Source organism: Macaca fascicularis, chromosome 3, assembly GCF_037993035.2.
Source record: "Macaca fascicularis isolate 582-1 chromosome 3, T2T-MFA8v1.1".
In the NCBI taxonomy this organism is placed as follows: Eukaryota; Metazoa; Chordata; class Mammalia; order Primates; family Cercopithecidae; genus Macaca; species Macaca fascicularis.
The window spans coordinates 157,677,643-157,699,704 of NC_088377.1; the positions used below are offsets into that span (position 1 = coordinate 157,677,643).

Here is a 22,062-nt window from a genome sequence, read left to right on the forward strand (position 1 = left end):
AATGAGTTCAGCTCTGGTGCACCAATGTGATGACTCTGCGTCATCAAAGCCTGAGCACGCGATAGGCCTAGCACCATTTCACACAGCAGAAAGGGCAACCCTCTACTTCCAAAGGAATGACACCTGTTTCTGAAGTGATTCACATCATCTTTACTTTTGAACAACCCAATGCTCAGGAAACAATCTAAGAATATTCACTGACGTTAGGGATGTAAGATGCGGTTTCTTGACAGTATTTGGGATTTTGGAGAAAAGCAATCGAGGAAAGGGCATCTCCACAACGCAATAGTGAATTTAGTGCCCAAGGTCCATCACAGGAATCCCTAACGATCCCTACAATCTCTCTCTTTCTCTTTTTCTTTTATTTTTTCTCTCTTTGCTCTGAAAATAAACTGAGAAGTTAGTTTGAAAATAAACTGAGAAGTTGGGATACCTATTCCCCTTGACCCAGATAAAAAGTCCTGGGCAAACACAGGTACAAATTGCCAAAATGAAAAAAGTTCTGCTCTATCTTCAGCTAGAGGGAGGCTGGATCCCAGCTCTTTAGAAGCGGCCCGTGGACGCCCAGAGCATCCTCCGGGGACCAGGTCAGGGTCCCCGAGCTTGCCCCGCAGGGCGCCGCCCCGGACGCGGCCCCGCCCTTCACCTTGCCAGCGCCGAGCTCGAGCCGCGAAGGTGCGTGCGGCGCTCGGTGATTGGCGGCGGCCCGGGGCTGCCCGGCTGCCATTGGCTGCCCGGCCCTCTTTGTTCCCGGGTCCCTGCCGCAGGCCGGCTGCGGCGGACTGGGCGGCGGAAGTTCGACGGCGCCGGTCTAGTGGCTGCTGGGCGGCGGCGTGGGAGTTCCACAGGTTCCCCGTGTCCGCAGCGGAGCCGGAGGCCAGCTGAGCCCGGCCGTGGGATCCCGGACTGGAGGAGGAGGGGACCCATAGGACGCATAAACATGGACCTGGAAAACAAAGTGAAGAAGGTAGGGGGGTGCTCAGGGGGGCGCTCGTGGCGGGCAGCGGCTGCTTCACCTGCGCGGGTCGAGCGGTGCGCGGCGGCCGGAGGTGCCGAGGCGGGTGGGGCTTGCGGGCCGCCTGGCGTGAGCCCGGCTCTGGGTCTGCGGTGTCCCGGGCCCAGAGATCCGGCCCCCTGGGTAGAGTAGGTGCCCGCCGGCCCCGCCAGCTCCCCAAACTCGAGAGCGACAAAATTGGAAGCGCGAGCGAGGGCGGGCGCGGGGCTCTTCTCTCCCGTCTTACGGAGTCCCAGCGGTTGGAGGTGTTGGAAACTTTACTTAAGATGTTTCAGCTCTGCCTGTGCCTCCTCAAAAGGACGAGCTTAGGGCGAGTGCGGGCGAGACCGTGACACTTCCTGGCTCAGGAAGTTCAACTTCATTAAGCCTTTGTGGTTTGGGGCTCTGCTGTGCTTTGACAGCTCTGACCTCCTCCCTTCCAGCTGGGCTGCCTGGGGCCCTATAAAATGAGTGTTGATTTAATGCACTGCCTTCGCACCCGTGCTGGTGATAACTTCTAATGTGAATTTTTTTTTTTTTTTTTTTGGTCATTCATTACTTGTCTACCGAAGCACTGCCTCCCTCTTAGGGAATTATCTGTCAAAGCGCGCATTCTCCCTGTTTGGCAGGGAGTCCCAAAGGGCGGTTGTCACCAGCGTCTCAGCGCAGGGAGACATTTCCAGCCTGGCTGCTGCCTCGCAGGCATTGGAACCGATGGCCTTACCTGAGCCACTCCCGGGTTATGCGGAGCCTGGTGTCGCCTGGGAGAAAAGGGTGGGGACCAGACTGTGACTCAGAAGGAATGCTGATGTCACATTCGAGTGAATTGCCCTGTGCGAAAGTTCTCCGCGTTCCAGGGGATTTGCTCATATTTTACTTTGTGGTAAATTTAAGCTAGCTCTCCCTTATCGGATAGGGAAGTTTTGCAGAGAGAGGAAGGGAAAAATAAAAGTTTGTTTTTTCTCTTACTCATGGTTCCTAATATTCTTATTTTATCTTCTAAACACAAAGTTTCTGACTTGAGCATTAATTCTATTTTATGCCCAGAATTGGATTTTTGAAAATGGATAGAAAGTATTGTGTTAGGACTGCAGAGTTTTCGGTTAGGAAGCTGTTGACCAATAAAAACTTGAAATGAGAAAACAGTTTTTTTCATTCCTTAGGACTGAAATTCGCAAGCACTCAAAAAGGTATCCAGGAACAGAAAAACATAAATTGTTGAGAGTAGCGTGATTGCATTCTATTCTCTTTCCATTTGGTTTCTTTCTTTTTTTCTTTTAAGTAACTGATATTTTTGGTTAATCTTGCTTGTCATGGGGGAAAAGCGGGGAAAGCATTTTTCTCGCTTAGCTTTCTGTTGATGAATACTACATTCATTTAGTTTTCAAGTGGGTAAGAGCTACTTAATTTAGTACTTGTCTAAAACTTGAGGGGTCTTGTCCTTGCTTTTAAGTATTTATTTGAAGACAACTTTGTCAAAGTAAACATATTTTGGGTTGGCCAGGAAGAACAGGTGAAGCACAGGATTTTTAGGGTAATGACCCTATTCTGTATGATACTATAAAATGGCGGATACATGTAATTATACATTAAAATCCATAGAATGTAGAACACCGAGAGTAAACCCTAATGTAAACTATGTATGTTGGGGATAATGATGTGTCAATGTGTTTCATCACTTGTGACAAATGTACAGCACTGATAACGGGATGTTGGTAGTCCGGGAGGCTGCTTGGAGATGGGGAGGCACGGGGGAGGTACATAGGAACTTCGAATTTTCTGCTCAATTTTGCTGTGAAGCTAAAAAATGCTTTAAAAAACAAAGTCCGTTTAATAGGGGAAGAAAAATCAAAGATATTTTTGAAGCTTTTTGAGACAAGGAGTAATTCTGAGGGAAAAAAGTTCAAAGTTAAAAATTGTATGTGCTTGCAAAGGAAAAATGCAGACGTTGTTTATAAACAATTTCCTTAGAGTTTGAAAATGTGGATTATGATAAATAATGCCCTTGACATATGGTATAGTTTTCCTCCTTTATCCCCCACTTTACCTTTAAAAGTTATGTTTTCAACCAAGAATCTTAACTTCCTCTAATTCTCCTCCTCTCTGCCTCTACCACCCCAAAAAGATTTCCGTAAATTAAAGGTTTTAGAGAGAATCTCATGATACAGCAAATCCCTGTTTCACTACGTTGTCTTCACTGATGATTCTTAGAACAGAATCCTCACCTGGTAAATTGGAAGCTATTAAAAAACTGCAAAGATGTCCTATTTGACTCCAGTTTGTGTGGGTCCCTTAATAGATTTGATATTCTAACAAAAAGTTCCCCAGTACAAAAGTTTGGAAATCTCAGGAATGTATTTCACAATCTTGGCCATACTCTCAAAAAGAAATTTACGTTCCTTTTAGCAATTGTTTTCTAACACATCCAAAGAAGGAAATATTACAAGACTATCTGATTTACCAGCACAGTCTTCTCACCCTATTTTGGTACCTAGTTTTCAAGTCGCCTTTCTTTTTGACTCAGTTATACAAGAAAATTAATAGTTTGAATGTACCTTGAGAAAAGGCAGATTAAAAGTTGGAACAAAGACACAACCATTTAAAGACAACTAATATGACTTCTGTTTTAAGATGTGTGACATTTTTTTCCTTCCAAAACTTTTACATTGTTGATTTCATGAAGAATTTCTTCCAGACAGATGAAACGCATTATTTTTCCACATTAACATTTCATGTAAAAAGAACTAAAGAGGATTGTCTTTATTAAGCAGTGATTGAGATAGATGATACTGTTATAAAATTCTTGGCTTGTAAAAGGAAAGCTCATCCACATCAGTTGTACAGATTGGGATTAATTACCAGTTAAAACCCACCATCACAAAGACAAAGGGTTTTTATAATTAGATTTTGCTATATTTTGTTTTGTTTGAAGTAAGCGAGCTGTTGCTAGGATGTGAGAGCTGGTTTGGTTATACAGAGTTTTTGTTTTAATAATACTTTAGAACAGAATTTGATTCTGTGTCCTTGCCCTGTCTTCTGAGTTACACATCTAGACCTCTTTCTTATTGTTTAAGTCTCTTGTTAATTGGCTTTGTGTCAGTATGGTCCATGTCTGCTTGGGAAAAACAGTGGACTTTGAGAAAGAGAAACAGTCTCATTTTGCGGTAAATGGTAAATCATGGCCAACAGCCAGCTGTTTTCCTCTTTCCTTTCTGTGTTACTCTCCCATGAGAATTACTTTTTTCAATTAAGAACATACCAACAGAGAAAGAGAACTTCAGTAGTTTCCCTTTTACTGCCTGGAATTGCTGCAGGACTTTATTTTACCGTGTTCATTTTTTGTCTCCTCTCTAACGCCTTTATTTTGATTAATCCTAAGATTAATCCTAATATTTTGCATACTTTTCTTAAGACTCTTATTTCTTTAATTTTACTTTTTTAAAAAGTGGTGCATTTTAAAGATCACGTGTTACTAAAAATCCCCTTTCTCTGTATCCAAACTTGTTTTCAAAACCTTTGTCATTAGCCAAAAAAGCATAGTGAAACCAAGTGAATACTATTGGAAAAAGGACTGAACTACAGAGATTATTTCCATTGGAAATTAGAATGAGTTATTTGCCTGAGGTGGCCCCTGGTTGAAGTGGAAAAGGCAATATATGGTGACCTGGATGCTCAAATCTACAATTGGATTCAAGACTTGAAGCCACTCTTGCTGCAAGAATCATTGGCAAGGCTAAGGGTAAAGGTAGGGCAGGACACATCCAGGGCTTTGCTTTAGAGGTGTTCTGCCTCTCAGAGCAAGTGCAGAAGAAAATGAATGGTCCTTGGCTGGGCTTTTATAAAACTATTCTCACCCGTGGTGTGATTCATTACATTGGTAGAATATGAAAAGTCCCTTTCTCTTAATTGTCCTGAATATTGGTTGGAGAAAAAACTATAGTAGGTTTTCTATTGATTCTGTTCCTTTATGCTGCCCTATGAAGTAGAAATAGGAATTTATATGTCTACTGGCTATTACCTGTGTTCCATCAACTCACACCATGACTTTGCTTGTGCATGCCCATACTCCATCCATAGTTCTACATTTTTTCCATCCTTCAAGGACCAACCCCTCACGCTGCACACTCCTCTAGGAAATCTTTCTCCATGCTGCCACCTAGATGAAAAATATTTTCTTCTTTTCTCCTGAATTCCCAAAACATGTATTGGTAACACTTAGGACACTAATAACTCTCCACCTCTGGATTATACTTACCTGTTGTATGTTTCACCTTCTTACCTTGCTTACAAACTTCTTGAGAGATGAATCCATATCCTGTTATAGTTGCATGGTTATTTTGTTTGCTGTTCAAAGCAACCTTAGGAAGTAGGCCTTAGCCCCACTTTCAGGATGAAGAAACTAAAGTTTAGATAGTGTAATCTGAAACCTTTCTATAGAGAACTTTACTATGAACTTCAACCATAATCTGAAGAAGCCATACTCCTTTCATCATGTCAACTAGCCCGAGTCTTATGTCCTTCATCTTGCTCACTAAATATATGTGGAATGGTAACTGTTACAAAAAGAGAAATAAAATAAGATACATTTCAACATTTTCACTCATGTTTTAAAGGAATTATATTTGAGGAAATGGTTTATATTCCAATAAAATCACCATCCTACTAGTTTCTGTATATTGTTTCTACTTTATCCATGTTGTATGTATTCCCTTTAGTGTAAGTTGCCATTGACATTCTTTGGGCAGAGGCAAAGTATACAAAAGTACAAGTTTGTGAAAAGGAATTTCTGGGAAACTTCTACAGTCAAAGAAATAGCATAAACTCCAATAATACTCTCTACCTGTCTTCTAAGTTTCTTCCAACTTCCTGACTTTGGTGTGAGCCAATGATAATGCTATCTCCTAACTATGTAAAATGGCCCTGGGCAACAGTGACGCTGTATTTGGCTCTCTGTTTTGTTAAGTTTAACCAATGGCATCTGGAACTATAAAGGGATACTCATGGTCTTTTCTCCCTGTTGAGCTCTGCAGTTGATAGAAAGCCTTACACATAGCATGAGTAGGCTACACCTCTTTTCCCTAGTAGGAAAGTGTTCAGAGTACCTCTGGAGTGACAGTCCAGACAGCTAAGAATAGAGCAGCTAAAAAGAAACAACAAATAAACAAACAAACAAAACCTCATAATATTGGGAGGAGAACTATTTTTTTGTTTTAATTTCCCATTCTTCATGCAGAAACATTTCTTGTGAAGCTGAGAAGCTGTGCAAAACACCACAATGATCAGATATTTCATGAGGCTCTCATGGAGCTCCAGCATGACATCCAGCATTATGAGCATGGGATCAACATCTTAGCTCATCAGTGTGCAACACGAGTTACCAAGAGGGGCCTTCCTAGTGGAAAGAGAGTGATAAATTGGTAACATGGAAGCTACTTCCTGTGTTCTTTTTCTGAGAACTAGAAGAAGGAATACAAGTTGGCCCCATGCTAATGTGTATATACCTTTTTTACATACCAGTCACCAAAGTGTGTTTAGAAATTAGGAAAGGTCAGTAAGTCTCCAGTATATATAAACATCTATAGTGTATGGAAAGGTCTTCCATAATATATCAGTTTTCTCACTTCCATTTATCAGTATAATATATTTAAAGTTGCCCTAAGCTGAGAGTTGGTAGATCCAAGTCCACTGTTTTTTGTGATGCTGACCACTTTGGCTATCAATTTCTATTTATATAAAAATCAGTAGGGGAACCAGATGATTTCTGAGACGTCTGCAAGTCCTGTGACTCTTTGATCATAGGAAATAATATCAGTAGTCTACCACGTGTAATGGTCCACAGCGCTTTAAAATCACACAAAGAACATATAAATATATGTGTAAATAAATACATAAAGGAGATGGCATAGTTTAAATGTTAGTGAATTCCATGAAGACCCTATAGATTGAACCAAATAATTTTTTTCCACAAATCTTAGCTCGTTTCGACTTGTTTGTACTTAATTTTCATAATACTTGTGGAGGTATTTGAAGATATTAGGTTAAGTTTAATTAATTTAAATCTGTAGTATAAGGCTCTGAAGGCTGTAATAGTGTGGGTCCCATAAGTCTAGGGGTGATACATTACTTACCTTGGTATTTAATTATGGGAAAATGAAAAATAATGGAGCGTTTATTTTCTTTAAAAGTTATCTCTCTCAAAATAAGGCTGTTAAAAATTTTAAAAAAAATTTTAAAACAGAAAAAAAAAACCTATATGAGTGCTTTTTTACATACCATGCACTGTTCTAGACTCTGGGATTATAGTAGTGAACAAGAATGACACTGAACTTAAGCTTATGTCATAGAATTACGCTATTACAAGTGATGATAGAGCAATGTAAATGTTGAAAGTAAGCACAACTGGGATTATACCCATTAGAGAACTCTTTATAGGTTAGCAGTACCTACATTTCTAACACAGACAGTCAGCAATTTTGGTGGTGATCCCTGGGCTTGATTCTTGGTTTTGCAGACTTTGTAGTTAGGGGTTCTTATTTCAGTTGTTTTAAGTAATGGCAAATGTAAAAGAAATGGGAAAGCAGCTTTTATGTATTAGAATGTGAAAAAGATTATGAATGCATAAAGCTATACAAATAGACTTACACCTATAATATACACAAACTGTAAGTCTTCTCCCTGATTACAAATGCATTACAAAAGAGTCATTCTTGGATTTCCTGTTTGCAGTCATAGCTAATTTTTGTTTGGTAACTACTGCCATGGTAACCAAAATTATGATTTTAAAAGAATTGTTTATTAAATCATTAATGTACAGGAAATTGTTTTACTTTTTACAAGGTGGTGGTATCCAGGGAAATTATATTATTAATTATGAAATCAACTTTTTCTAGGAGAGGAAGATAAGGAAACAAAAGACTAATCAAAAACATTTCAAAACCACAGATTTTCAGGATTTTAAAGAAAAATAATTTGGTAATTGATAACTTCACCACTGTTCTTTGAGTAAATATCCATGTTTAAAAATTGCCTCAAACACTATTAGAGGATTAAATTTAGAAGTTATGCTTTTCAACTAGCCAACTACAATCTTTGACTCTCCTACAAAAGAGCTGCAGTTTAGCGTGGTTTTGTCAATTTTCTGTTCTAAGTGCCCTGTCTGCCTAACATTCTAGTTAGTAATGGGGAATTAGAGCAATAAGGGTATGCATGACTATAATTTTCTAAGTATCACTGCATTTATTTTGGTCAAATTCAAAAAAGTAAAAGAGCGTAGTTTAGAATTGCCAATTTCTCTGTTCCTTAGTCTGTTAGAATGGTGGGGTGTCTGCTCAGATTTGAGCATGGCTTAAAGTGGGAGAGCTTTATTAGAAGCCAGCCAGTGGGGATTGCTGAGATCTCGTCTGCTGAATAACAGCAAAGTTACTACTGTGTAAATATACTTAATCTGAAATGCTGAATTATCCTCAAACTATGAGTGATTCAACTTGTGTTTATCATTGTGACATTCTGGCCACTGTGAAAAGCTGTAAACAGGAGTTTCAGGGTGTTCAATGCATAGCTTATCTGAGCAGCGAGCCCGGCAGAAAAGATGGGCTTTCAGCCCAACAGAAATGCCTTGATATGGAGTCCATTAATGCATCTCTAGCCACAGTGAACTTTTCCCTTGCCTTGTTTGATGATAAAGTGATATCATGTTTCATTGAAAAATGACCATGTAGATGTTAGGTGGATTTTTGTTTTTATATGAGTGTAATGTGACAGTCTTAACAGAATGAGTCACAAAGTAAGGATCAAGGATCTGATTTTTCCTTTATGAAATCCTGGCCTACAATAAAAATAACTTGGGGTTAAAAAAAGTTACCGTTTGTTTTTCATAGAGAATATTAAAAGTGCAGTTTAGATTTAAAACTACAGACTCTAAACTCCATATCTATCAGTATCACCTCTTGAGCAAAATATGGATGTCAGCTTTGATAGATTTAAAAAACAAAAAGGAAGGAAGGAAGATGAGTGAGCAAGACAGATGTGTAAGTTAACTACAGTGCTGGATAGAATGACGTAAGTGCTATAATACACTGTTTTTCTTATCTGGGATAAGAAACCTTTTTATAAACAAAAATTTATCATGGGCTGATATTTTTAAAAACATAGTAAAAATTACTAAAACAAAAGACAAATACAGGACCAATTAAAAAATATTAAATGCAAGAGACACAAAATTACTTTAAGTGTATAGTAGTTCCTAATTGCCTACTGTCAGTTTCTCTGCCTATCTCATCACAGACAAGTGACTTACAGTTTGTGAACTGCCACTTTGAGTAGCACAGCAATAATAGAAATACAATGGTTATGAAGTCTCAGAAGCAGAAGTAACTAACTTTAATTGTGTGGGTTGAGATTATTTTATCAAGGAAACACCTCCTATAGAATAAAGAAGCTTTCATTAGGCAAAGAAAGCATTCTATAAAGAGGAAATAGCATGAACCAAAGGTACCTGGCTGTGAAAAGTCAGTAAAACCACCATTAACATTTTCAGTTTTGTCTCTCCTAAAATAAAGCTAAAGTAGATGAGCGGCAGTAATTTGTAATTTTTCCACAGTACAGATTTGAATTAAAGATGTGTATCACTGAGCTAGTATAAGACCCTAGGCCACAGCTGAAGAGTTTCTGATCTCCCTTGACTTGGATGATTATTTAATACATTGTGTCATCTGCTGAGAGAGAGGAGGAAATTTCACAGTAGAGTCTAGCTTATGTAGGCTGATCTGGACTCGGAGCTGTGGACTGGGACCACATTGGTGCTAGGTTTTCATCCTCCTTAGATCAGTGAAGCAAACAGTAAAGGTCTTGCCCAACTGAAGGAGCACCTTTTAAGCCTCTTCTTATGCCAAAGCAGTCACATGTCCAGTCCTGAAGTCAAGGAGAGGAGAAGTCTAGTCTAGCAACTATGAGGCTGCGGCAGGGATATGATGTTGAATGCTATTACGTGGGAATGAAGGATTGGGATCATTACCTCAGTCTACCACGTGTGCTACAGAGGGACAGTTGAATGTAGGGGCTTGAGGATACTTTTCTGAAGATCTTTCATGTATCAAGAGTATTCTGAGATGATATTCTGTACAGTATCACAGACTACACATGTTTTAAAGCAGGGTAGTTTTTGGTCATTCCAAAAAACTGTAGAGGAGAGTTAACTTTGCAGTATCCCTTACTTGATTTTTAGGGTGTCCATTTTTCAATCTAGTCACTCTTCTGTTAGCTTTGAAACATAGACCTCTCCAAATTCATTCCATCCAGGTCATGTGACTTCCGTGTTACATGAAGAAATGTAAAACTCATTTATTTGGGAAATGGCAAGTTGCCTAAGGTTTTGAAGGGGAATTACAAAATATTACCTTTTATGTACGGCAACAAATGGAAAATATATTCTGTAAACATTCCGATAATATGGGTTAGACTCTATCTGTGGTAACGGAATAGAAGAGAGAAATAGCAGAATTTAAAGCTAAAAAGAGGCAGGACAGATTTCAGTGGCCTAACTCCACAGCTCTTTTAAGATGTCACCGGTAAACCAGTAGTGATGTTATTCATTGTTACTTTTTCATGGACCAGATGAAATTAAGCCAGAGGATAGAATCATCCTGTGGACCACCGTTGCCCACTTTTCTCTAACAGTTAGGGAATTTAAAGGGAGCAGCGCAGACTTTGACGTTTCCAGACATAGATTTGGATCCCACCTTTGATATTTACTCAGTAGTTTGGCAACAGTTGCTCCTTGGTTTCAGAGATCTAATCTGCAAAACATGGATAGTACTTCTTTATTGGATTATTGTGTACTGTAAACGTGTAGAACAGTGCCTGACATATAGCAAGTACCTGATCAGTGTTGATTATTAGTGTTCTCTGATCAGTTTTAAAGGCCCTGGCCTTTATTAGCTGTGTGAATTTGGGAAAGCTACCTAGCCCTGTAAACCTTAGTATCCTCATCTGAAATGGGTTTCAACTATCTACCTCACAGGGTTGTAAGGATAATCAAGATGAATATCTTAAAGCACAAAGTATGGTGCCAAAACATAGACAATAAACAAATGTGTCATAATCCTCTTCAAGAAATCCAATCTAGAGGGAAGAAAATCCTGCATAGATCTTCATGCTATTTCACAGACCCCTGAATATATCACCAAGAATTTTATGATGGCATACTCTCAGTAAATTATTGCCACTTGGTGTTTTGTTGGACACAAAGAAATAGCCATTTAAAGTTGGATAACTGTGGGATATATTAACTTACTGGATTTAATATATCTTTTTGCTAATTTAAAATTTAATATATTTAATGTATCCTTTTGCTAATTTAAAAATTATTCTGATTTTCATTTTTACAATGAAATTAAAGTTTATAAATATTTCCAGAACTTGAGTACCTACCATGTGCCAATCGCTATGCAAAGGATTCAAGGCTGTGTATATTAGGTTCCCTGAGAAAGCACTTGAGTGAACACTGCAATGTATTGTGGTCCAGTATAGGAAACTGGCATGTTTCCCTGATTGGAATCTTCCTCAGAGTTTCTGAGGTAAATTACAGAAATGGTTACAATTCTTAGCAGCACCTCCCATTAAAAAGTGGAGTCTATTTTCCTTCCCTTTGAATCTGGACTGCTTTCTGACCTACTTGGACCAGTAGAATGTGGTAGAAGTGGTGTGTGAGTCCTAAGCTTGGACCTCAAGAGACCTTGCTTGCTTCTATTGCTCTGTTACTGGTATTTAAGTCTTCACAGCCTCCTACGGTGAAAGCTGTGTAAAGAGTCTTACAGAAGACTGTCCTCACTTGAATTACCCTGATATTCCTCTGTACATATGAAAGAATCAAGAATCGATGTACTGAAACTTCTCTGATTTCATTGCTGGCTTAAGACTGAACCCACTTTCTACTCTAGACGAATCTAATTTTGATTTTTGTGCTTCTTGTTCCATTAAAGTGAAGGAAAATTAAATTAACATGCAACTGCAAGTTTATCTTAGTTGTAAATAGGTGGTATATGCATATTTTGAAAATTGTCTAATTTCCTTGAATCACTAGACAAATTTTAAGTGATGTCTATGTAGCTTCTTTAGTGGTATAGTCTAAATATAGAGCAAAAAGTATGGTAATCCAAACTACTTCTCTGATACATCAGAAGTTAAAACATGGGTCAAAAATTAGTTAAGGCTCTTTGATTTATGCAGCACAACATATCAATAAACATAATTCTTTTTTTCCCCCAGAATAAGGGATGGTATGAAAAGGGTATGCAATAAATAAATAAGCAAGCATGAGGACCTGGCAGTAGGGTTCTTACATCTCTCCCTTTCTTTCCTGGTTTCCAAGACCCCTATCCTTGCTGTAAGACTGTGTTTTTGTTCTAAATGCCTGTGAACGCTAATTTGGGGCAAAAGAAAAATGAGAAGACTGTCTTTTTCCACCCCCTTTTCTGTTTTCTTTGCTGTCTCTGTTGGGCATTACTCTGTAGGTTTCCTTGGATCCTCTTCTGCACAGCCTCCTTCAGTGAAGCCTTCAGCCAATACCATGAGCGTTTTCTTTCATTCTCCAGTCTGTGAAAACACATCTGTACTGCCATCTTTATCTGTATGTGCTCCAGTTAGATAGTTAAAGAATTAGTGGCAATAAATCACTTAAGTACAGTCACCCTACTTATACCCTCACCCATGTATTATAATGGGTTACCTCTGAAGAAATAATACCACAGCCCTTAGGCATGGCAAGAATGATCACAGTATTCAAGTTTGGGGATAAAGAGCCTTAATTAAGACCTCTCAAAGCAGCTCTCTGTAGGATCCACCCTTTAGAAGCAGCTGTGGAGATAGTGACACAAGACCAAATTAGGAATGGTTGCCATGATCCAGATTCTTTTACGGAACTCCTACAGATGCCTTTTGGAATCAGGTTTTCAAAGTCCCTTTTATAGCAAATAAATAGGAGGTTTTGAGGGCTGTTATGAACGCATTCCATTGCAGTGTCCTTCAGTGGAGCCAGAGCTCAGCCAATCCTAATTAAGAAGCAATTTCAGCTGCAGTCATAGCTTATTATAATAATTTGTGACATTTTTATAGCCCTACATTGTCTTTCTCAAAGTAATGGATTCTGGAGGAGGCCGTTTCTGAGTAGAGTCCACAGAAGAGGTATTCTGTTAGTAAGCATTTCAAATGACTTCCTTCATACAATAGTATAAAAATAATTTGATAGCAGTCTGTTTGAAAAATGTTTATAAGGAACCAGCTTAAACTGAGCAGATGCAATATATTTTCAGCAGTTGCTTACCTAAAATAAGTACAAACCATTTTTATTTTTAAAAAGGGGGGCCTAAATTTTGCTCCTTATAATATTGTAAGGTTACATATTAGGATTCAAATAGAGAAGTAGAACTGTGAGGGAAGGAGCTGCTAACTGTAAATACTACATAATTTGAATCAAGTAATTTTGGCTCCTTTTATCACATAGAGGTACTGAAATTTATTTTATTTTACTTAATTCCATCTCCAGGTGGATTTATATAATAGAATTTAAAAGTTTATATAAATCTTTTCCAATTTTTATTCTGTGTTCTTTAAGGACTACTGTGGCATATTATAAAAATTGTGAAAATTTCCTCCCAAATATATTTGGTATTTTAATAATCTGGTTTGCAGCTGTCTTCTGTAACACAAGTGCGTGTGTATGTGTGTGTACACAAGTGTGTGTAACTATATATTGAGAAAGAAAATGAGACTTAGAGGCTAAAAATCATATTCTACCCTGTCTTCTGAAAGATCATTTCCTGGTTCTGAGTGAACAACTAACAAATTGAGGGGAACGAGAGTATTTATGAGGAAGGAACAAAGTTCTGCTTTAGATACCCATTGGGTGAAGAGAATTTAAATATTTGAGATGGGCAGAATAAAGAGAAGTGGTAGATAAGCACCCCATATGCCCCTGTTCCCCTTTATAATGTCTGTCTCATCACAAATCACTTAGTCTTTGAATTTAAAATCAAAACAGAAAATAGGATACAGTAGGCAGCATCTGAGCTGGTTTCCAATTACTCCCACCTACTAGTAGTCACACTCTTACGTATTGCCCTCCCATTGAGTGCAGGCTAACCTGATCAGTTGCCAAAAAATGAAATATGGCAGAAGCGATGGCATCACTTCTAAGATTAGAGATTACAACTTCTATCTTGTGTGCTCTTCCTCTCTCTGGAATCACTTGCCCTGGGGAGAACCAGCTACCATGTCCTGAGGTACCCATGTGGGTAGGCCCATGTGAGAAATCTTAGAAGTGGGAATCTCCCTTGTCGATCCTTGCAGCCCAGCTGACCCCGATTGCAAACTTGTAAGAGACCCTAAATCTGCGCATCTACTTAAGCCACTTCCAAATTTCTGACCCACAGAAACTATGACATGATAAATGGTATTTTCAAACCCTAAGTTTTGGGGTAGTTTGCAGCTAATACAAAGGTTGTTCCATTATGAATCTAGAAATTTAGTGATTTGAAAAATATGAAAAGCATATTTTGCTTATTATATTGCCCCTGACTACTGCATAGTGAAAACATCTTACATGTAATATAGCAGATAATTTTTAGTACTAGTCATGTCTACATGTTTTGAGTAAACGCCTTTCAACTTTGAAATAGAATTTGTTCATTTGTATTTCTTGCTCATTCTTTTAATTTTTTTTTTTTTTCTCTTGCTGTAACATTGAAAGAGACCTGTTTTGCATCAGGACCCTGGAGATTTTTCTTGACTCTCACCTCATCCTTCTGAGGATCCCCTTGTGTGTGAATTTATTACCTCGGGGACTTCCATGTTAGTATAGCTGGTGTGCAGACATTCAGGTTCCTCATAATAAGTCCCAGGTTTGCCTAGGACGGAGGAATTCCTGCCTAGCAAGCAACGAGCAGTCTTTCAGATCAAAATTGATTGTTCTAGAGAAGTTACAGATGAAGAATATTACTCTTTAAATTACTATTTACCTTTGAAGTTTCAGTTTGGAGGGAAAAAAGCAGTGACTTTGTAGTTAAGCGCATAGGGTTTGAGTCAGAAATGCCAAGATGCAAATCTTACTTCTGCCACTTGCTAGCTGGGTAGTCTTAGGCAAATTAATTTCTCCGAGTCTCAGTTTCCTTTTTATGCAATAGAGGTGATAATACTTTTCCAATAGGTTGTTGGGGATTAAATGTGATGGTATATGTATTTTGGCTGGTGGGTAGTAACATTTTAACAAATGGTGGTTGAGGTGTTTTTACTAACACTTCTACCATCACAACCCTCAGTGCTCATTTTTTAAAGTATAGTTAAAAACACTTCAACGTATCCTGCCAAAACAAAAATTTATTACTGTTACCTAAAAATATAGCAGGATGTATTTCTGCTCTTCTTCAAATATGATAGCAGGATCTATTTCTGCTCTTCTTCACATATGTTACCGTATTTATTGAGGTATAGATGTTTTGGGTAATCAGCTACAACTTGATTACATCTCAAACTCAAGTAGAGAAATTGTCTCGATGACAGTACCTTTGTCATTAACTTAATACTGTTACTGCCTTAAGAAATGTAGGGACAGATTAAGTAGGAATAGTCTACTTTAATTTGTTAAAGTCCCAGAAAACTTGACCTATTACCTCCAGAATATATTTTACTATAAAATATTTAGGCAGAAAGAACACTTGTTTCCTTTTCATTCCTAACATAATAGTCTATGTGATTATTTACTGCTGTCTGTGAACAAAAAAGATTTCTGACCATTTGGCTTACAGTGGATTTCATAATAGAGATGCATACAGGGCTTCTGGCTTTATGCATCCTAAGCTGAAAAGGTAAGGGGATGTGGAAATGAATCCTAGAATCTGCAGTAAATAGTTTTATTCCTGTTTCCTTATGGATGATCTGTGTTGACAAGTGAAGACCCTTAATTGATTATTCTATTCTTGAGCTATAATACTTGGTCTTCAGTTAAAAATTCCATTACATTCTATTTTTTTAAACGCATTTAGGAAATAGTGCTTCTTTATCAGGGCTTTCCATTTTATGATCTATCTTTAGGCACTGTTTATTGGTTAAGAGCAGTCATAGCTCTGTGTCAGTTTCTTCATGTGGATGAAAATGTGAGTAGTAATAGTATCTCAGACTCTCATAAGAGTGTTAGGAGGATAAAATGAGATAATCCATGTAAAATACTTAGAACCATGCATGGCAGTGTAAGTGCTCAGTAAAAATCAGCTGCTGCTTTTATTATCACCATCCCTTCCAGTGTCTTTTTTTGTGTGTGTAAAAGGCAGTGGAAGTGCCTTGGGGTAAAGATACATTATGATCAAGATAGTTTGATAATTAAAACAATTAAATAAATAAAACTTTCTAGCACTCCTGTAAATCTCAGACACTGTGGCAGTACTAGCAGTTCAAATCTGAACAAGAAGTTCACAATCTAATGGGGGTAAATTGATGTACACACAATCATAGGATGGTAAGGAAGGACTTAATAACACCATTTGTGCCAAGGGGATAGTTAAAGAAAAGTATCACAGTTTCTGACATTAAAATTGATATGTGGGCCCAATAGAGAGAATGACTTTGGCAGATGGAGAAGAAGAGGAACAGAGATTCAAGCAAAGCGAAAAGCTCCCCTTAAAACAGAGAATGGCTGGAGGGGAGTGATGTGAGGAAGGCATGGCTGGAGGGGAGTGATGTGAGGAAGGCAGGCGGTGCCAGGCTTTAAAGGATCTTCTTTGCATGCTAAGAAAAGTGAAATTCATTGAACTTATTAAAATCATCTAGCAAGGGGAGTGTTATGATTATCTTTAGGTTTATCAAAATAATTTTGAGAATAGCAATACAACATCATACAAAATGATCAGTTAAGAGAGCGTGGTCTCAGGATGATATGATGTGAGTTTAAACATGAACCCTGGAGTGCAGATGAGGGAGGAGACTGTGTGACTTGTAGAAAAGAGACACTAGAATTTGGAGCATAATAAACATGCTAGACAAGGACAAGGAGGCCTCTGGGCCCCAGGTTGGGTGACCAAGTGGGTGATGACAACTTTGTCTTCAGTCTTCTTCTCATGTATTTCAGACTTGAGTAACTGAGAGATGGGAAGTTTTTGTTTTTATTAGCAAAGAAAGAGAAATGTAGCAGCTTTACTAGGAATGACTAATTGTAGCTCTTAATCACACTAGTTCTTTGTATTCTTACCTAAGAAAGTTGGCAAACTAATAAAGTGTGCAACTATTTTTATATTTAAGTTTGGTTATCTGTGTAACCTACACTTTTCTTTTTTTATATTTATTTATTTATTTATTTATTTATTTATTTATTTATTTACTTTTTGGAGATGGAGTCTCACCCAGGCTGGAGTGCAGTGGCATGATCTCAGCTCATTGCAGCCTCCACCCGCTGAGTTCAAGCATTCTCCTGCCTCAGCCTCTCGAGTAGCTGGGATTACAGGCACCTACCACTGTGCTCGGCTAATTTTTGTATTTTTTTTAGTAGAGACGGGGTTTCATGATCTTGGCCAGGCTGGTCTTGAACTCTCAACCTCGTGATCCACCCACCTCAGCCTCCCAAAGTGCTGGGATTACAGGCATGAGCCACCGCGTCTGGCCAACCTACACTTTTTTGGTAATACAAATCTTGTTAGAGATTTGGAAACAGGCAATGAACTAAAAATTTCAAATAATTTTAAATCTTGTATCAGATCTTAGTAAAAATATATTCCTTGGGTGGGGGACTTCACAGATCACACTAGATTTCTAAGGGAGCCATTTGCTAAGATGAATTATTTAGATATGTAGTTCCTTTGTCCAGAATATTTATCTGGATGAACAAAAATCTAAAATGCTTCTTTAGGAGTATAATATGAGTATATATGTGTGTGTATGTACATGCATATGTGTGTGTATATGTGATAGGTAGATAAACATGCATGCACATACACACTGAGAAAGGGGGAGTGGGAGAGAGATATGTATATTTCATATGATCTACCTTCATTCCAATATTATTAAAGAAGTCTTAGTAACACTTGCTTGTTTAGTAACCACATAGGATTCTTTACTCCAGAGGGAGTTTGGTTATGAAAACAGCATGAATCAGATGATCTCACCCTGAATACTGCATAATATCTTCCAGACCCAAATTGTCTCCAAATCAATTCAGACCATGTTTGAAATACCAGATGTTCCATACTCTTTTTTTTCCTTTCTTTTGTTTTAAAAAAGTATCTGACATGCAATACCTTTTTCTGGGTCAGAAGGGTGACCTGAAATGTTGCCAACCTATTTGACTGCTTAAAATTATGAATATGGATAAATTGATTCCATTCCGTTTTCTTATTCTAAAATAAGCAGGGTATAAAAGAGTGTTTGGAGGCACAGATCATGTGAATATAAATTCAGTTTGTGGAGCCTGCAGTTAAAGATACTTAAGTCCTATTTGTCTGTGATTCCTGTTTCATAGTAAATATTATATAGTCACTTTTATTTTTTTCTTAGGATATTGATAGATATTCCCAAAGCCTGACTATACTTTCTTCCAATATAGTCAATCCAAAGGACCTGTTTTCTTGGATGCTGAAGAAAAAAAATTATTCTGTCATATCCTTTTATTGATGCTGACCAGAATGTGTTACTAAAATGATATGAAGTAGACAGCTTTGAGACTTTTGTGCTTATGAAAAACATGTGTTTTTAGGCACTAGGTGTTGAGTCTGCAGGGAATACCGTATCACATTTGCTGTTGAAATAATTACATGCAACAGGCCTGAGTTTTATCATTCACAATTTAAGTCTTTTGTTTCCTATGCATACTTTGTAAAACTACTCCACCAAACTGAGTTCCAAGTGATTCTGACTTCTCAGAGTCATTAATATATTAGCTTTTTCAAATAATTATTTTCTATTTAGTGATTAAACTTTGAGCAGTTGACCATGCTGAATAATAACCAAACTAAGAGTTAATCTGACACGATTTGCAATAAAATTAAAAGGTATCTTGGAGGCAATCTAGTTTAATTTCTTCATTATCTAGATGAAGCCTGAAGAAGAAAGATCACTTTCAAAATCCCTGAACTCACCAGTGACACTCTGGGACCAGATCGCAGTTTTCCTGACTCTCCTCCAGGGATCTTTCTACATTTTCAAAGTTCTGCTCTCCTCTAGGGATCTTTCTACATTTTCAAAGTTCCCCATTAGCTCACTAGTATCTGTAACTATATATATATTTTATCATTTCCTTAACATTTGGTAATTCTCACAACATACATATGACATACAGGCACACGTATCTTGATTATATTAGTCCAAGGATCTAGATTTCACTTTCTAAACAGCCAGTTTGCCTTAGCTGAGGAGCTAACCCTCTCTAGGCTCCCCTTCCTCCCTACCACTCTCTCTCACATACCCCTGTGTGAACCCTGGGCATCATTAAATAACATTTTCCTTATTTATATCCCTCGCCAAGAGTTTTCTCCAGCCCAGTCATCTGGGCAGAGACTAACCTACAAGATTTGGATGTTCAAGAATAATAATAGCCTTGGCTCTTCAGGAAAGCAGAAGGACCCTAAGGAGAAGGTGTGGTCTATGCTGAGGGTAAAGAGAAGGGATGAGAAGAATTCTGGGTCCTGGACTTCAGGGAATCTTGAATACAAAGTGAATAATGGAGAGAAATTAGAGAAGCCCTTAGAGTAGATGGGGTTCCAGATCCTTGAACTGAAACCAAGAGGAGTTGAGGAACCTCAGTTCTTGTGACACTTTGCCCAAAATAGGCCCTAAGAAACTGTGCTTGGGGCAGTTCTGGCTGTGAAACTCCTCTTACCACAGATTAGAGTCCATATGCTTTCCTTCATCTGATGCACGTTTGACTTAGGAAGGGGAGAATAGCAGATGATTAGATGCCTCAGTTGGAGTGGGAACAGAGCAGAAGAAATCTGCCCCACACTGGTAGAGGTATGTCTGCTACCGTGCAATTTTATAATATAAATTGGATTTAACAACTGCATTCTAAATTATAATTCAGTCTGAAACTAGGCACATCCTAAACAAGGAAAACACTAGAGTGTGAATCATGTATCTTCTTTCTTGGAGAGGCATTGTGCTTGTTTCCTAACAGAGGGTTGATAAAGACAATAAAAATATGGAAAAAGTTCTCACCCAATAATGTGGCGTAAGTCAGAGATCTTCCGTGCTGGTGTCAATGAGATTTAAGTTTTGTAGCTGTATACTTGTAGCTATAAAATAAGTTTCTTACTGAAATGTTCTCAGGAAAATAAGTTTATTGCCAGTCTGAAACTCTAATTGCTCTAGCTGTTAAAAGTGATTTTGAAAACTTGGTGTCATTTTTGTTTGTGTTTTGTGTGTGTGTGTGTGTTTTAATTAGGACTGTTTCCATTAGGTTATGGTAGGGGAAAGTGTATCATATTGCCGTGACCCATTCCACTCTCTTTCACTTACTTGCTGTCTGTGATGTTTAAAAGTTCCCTCACACTTAAGTCTGAGCACATGGGGAAGATGAAAGTGTTTGTGTTTGGAAAGGTAGAGGGGCACTTTCTCCAGGCAATCACAAGTCTAACTGGAAAGAGTCCATAAAGAGATTAAGTTGGCCTTCCAGGCAGGCCCAAGGGCAAAAGAACCCTGGAACAATACTTTCTGGGTTTTCCAGGGCAGCCTACAGAGCCCGTTTCTCAAGTTACTGCTTTTCTTTTTTTTTTTATTTATTTATTTATTTATTTATTTATTATTATTATACTTTAAGTTGTAGGGTACATGTGCATAACGTGCAGGTTTGTTACATATGTATACTTGTGCCATGTTGCTGTGCTGCACCCATCAACTCGTCATTTACATCAGGTATAACTCCCAATGCAATCCCTCCCCCCTCCCCCCTCCCCATGATAGGCCCCGGTGTGTGATGTTCCCCTTCCTGAGTCCGAGTGATCTCATTGTTCAGTTCCCACCTATGAGTGAGAACATGCGGTGTTTGGTTTTCTGTTCTTGTGATAGTTTGCTAAGAATGATGGATTCCAGCTGCATCCAAGTCCCTACAAAGGACTCAAACTCATCCTTTTTTATGGCTGCATAGTATTCCATGGTGTATATGTGCCACATTTTCTTAATCCAATCTGTCACTGATGGACATTTGGGTTGATTCCAAGTCTTTGCTATTGTGAATAGTGCTGCAATAAACATACGTGTGCATGTGTCTTTATAGCAGCATAATTTGTAATCCTTTGGGTATACACCCAGTAATGGGATGGCTGGGTCATATGGTACATCTAGTTCTAGATCCTTGAGGAATCGCCATACTGTTTTCCATAATGGTTGAACTAGTTTACAATCCCACCAACAGTGTAAAAGTGTTCCTATTTCTCCACATCCTCTCCAGCACCTGTTGTTTCCTGACTTTTTAATGATTGCCATTCTAACTGGTGTCAGATGGTATCTCATGGTGGTTTTGATTTGCATTTCTCTGATGGCCAGTGATGATGAGCATTTTTTCATGTGTCTGTTGGCTGTATGAATGTCTTCTTTTGAGAAATGTCTGTTCATGTCCTTTGCCCACTTTTTGATGGGGTTGTTTGTTTTTTTCTTGTAAATTTGTTTGAGTTCTTTGTAGGTTCTGGATATTAGCCCTTTGTCAGATGAGTAGATTGCAAAAATTTTCTCCCATTCTGTAGGTTGCCTGTTCACTCTGATGGTAGTTACTGCTTTTCCCAAGGCCTGGTCTCCTGGTCTCTGTGAGGGCTGCCTGAGCTTCTGCTAGCAGAGCGTGAGAGGTGCTCCTGCTCCTCACTCTCCCCTGTTGCCCTGTGGCTTTCCTCTTTACCAGTCTCTCCTATCTCTGAGGATGTCTCCTCTGTTAAGCCAGTAGCCTAAGGCATGGCATTGAATGCTTCATGAAGTTTAGTTTCTTCCTTGGGAAAATGAAAAGGAAAACAAAACAAAATACTCCACCTGCTACAAGGCCAGCCCTGTCACCCTGCAAGTGCTTTACAGTTTTTTGGCTCTTTCCCTTGCCCTCTTCTGCCACAGGC

The 22,062-nt window shown here is 38.5% G+C and overlaps 1 protein-coding gene across 3 annotated transcripts in view; it reads left to right on the top strand.

Annotated features, from left to right (window-relative positions):
- Nucleotides 1–770: 770 nt before the first annotated feature.
- Nucleotides 771–22,062, top strand: part of TES (testin LIM domain protein) — a 51,203-nt gene continuing 29,911 nt past the window's right edge. For 2 of the 3 annotated variants that reach the window (XM_005550574.5, XM_005550573.5), the window contains exon 1: nucleotides 771–967. Coding sequence is in view for 1 of the 3 variants with exons in the window: in XM_005550573.5 (XP_005550630.3) it covers nucleotides 941–967 (27 nt within the window). In the remaining 2 variants the exon portion in view is untranslated. Of the gene's footprint in view, nucleotides 968–18,524; nucleotides 19,604–22,062 lie in introns of those variants that run through there. The other variant, XM_065542489.2, reaches the window with a different exon arrangement.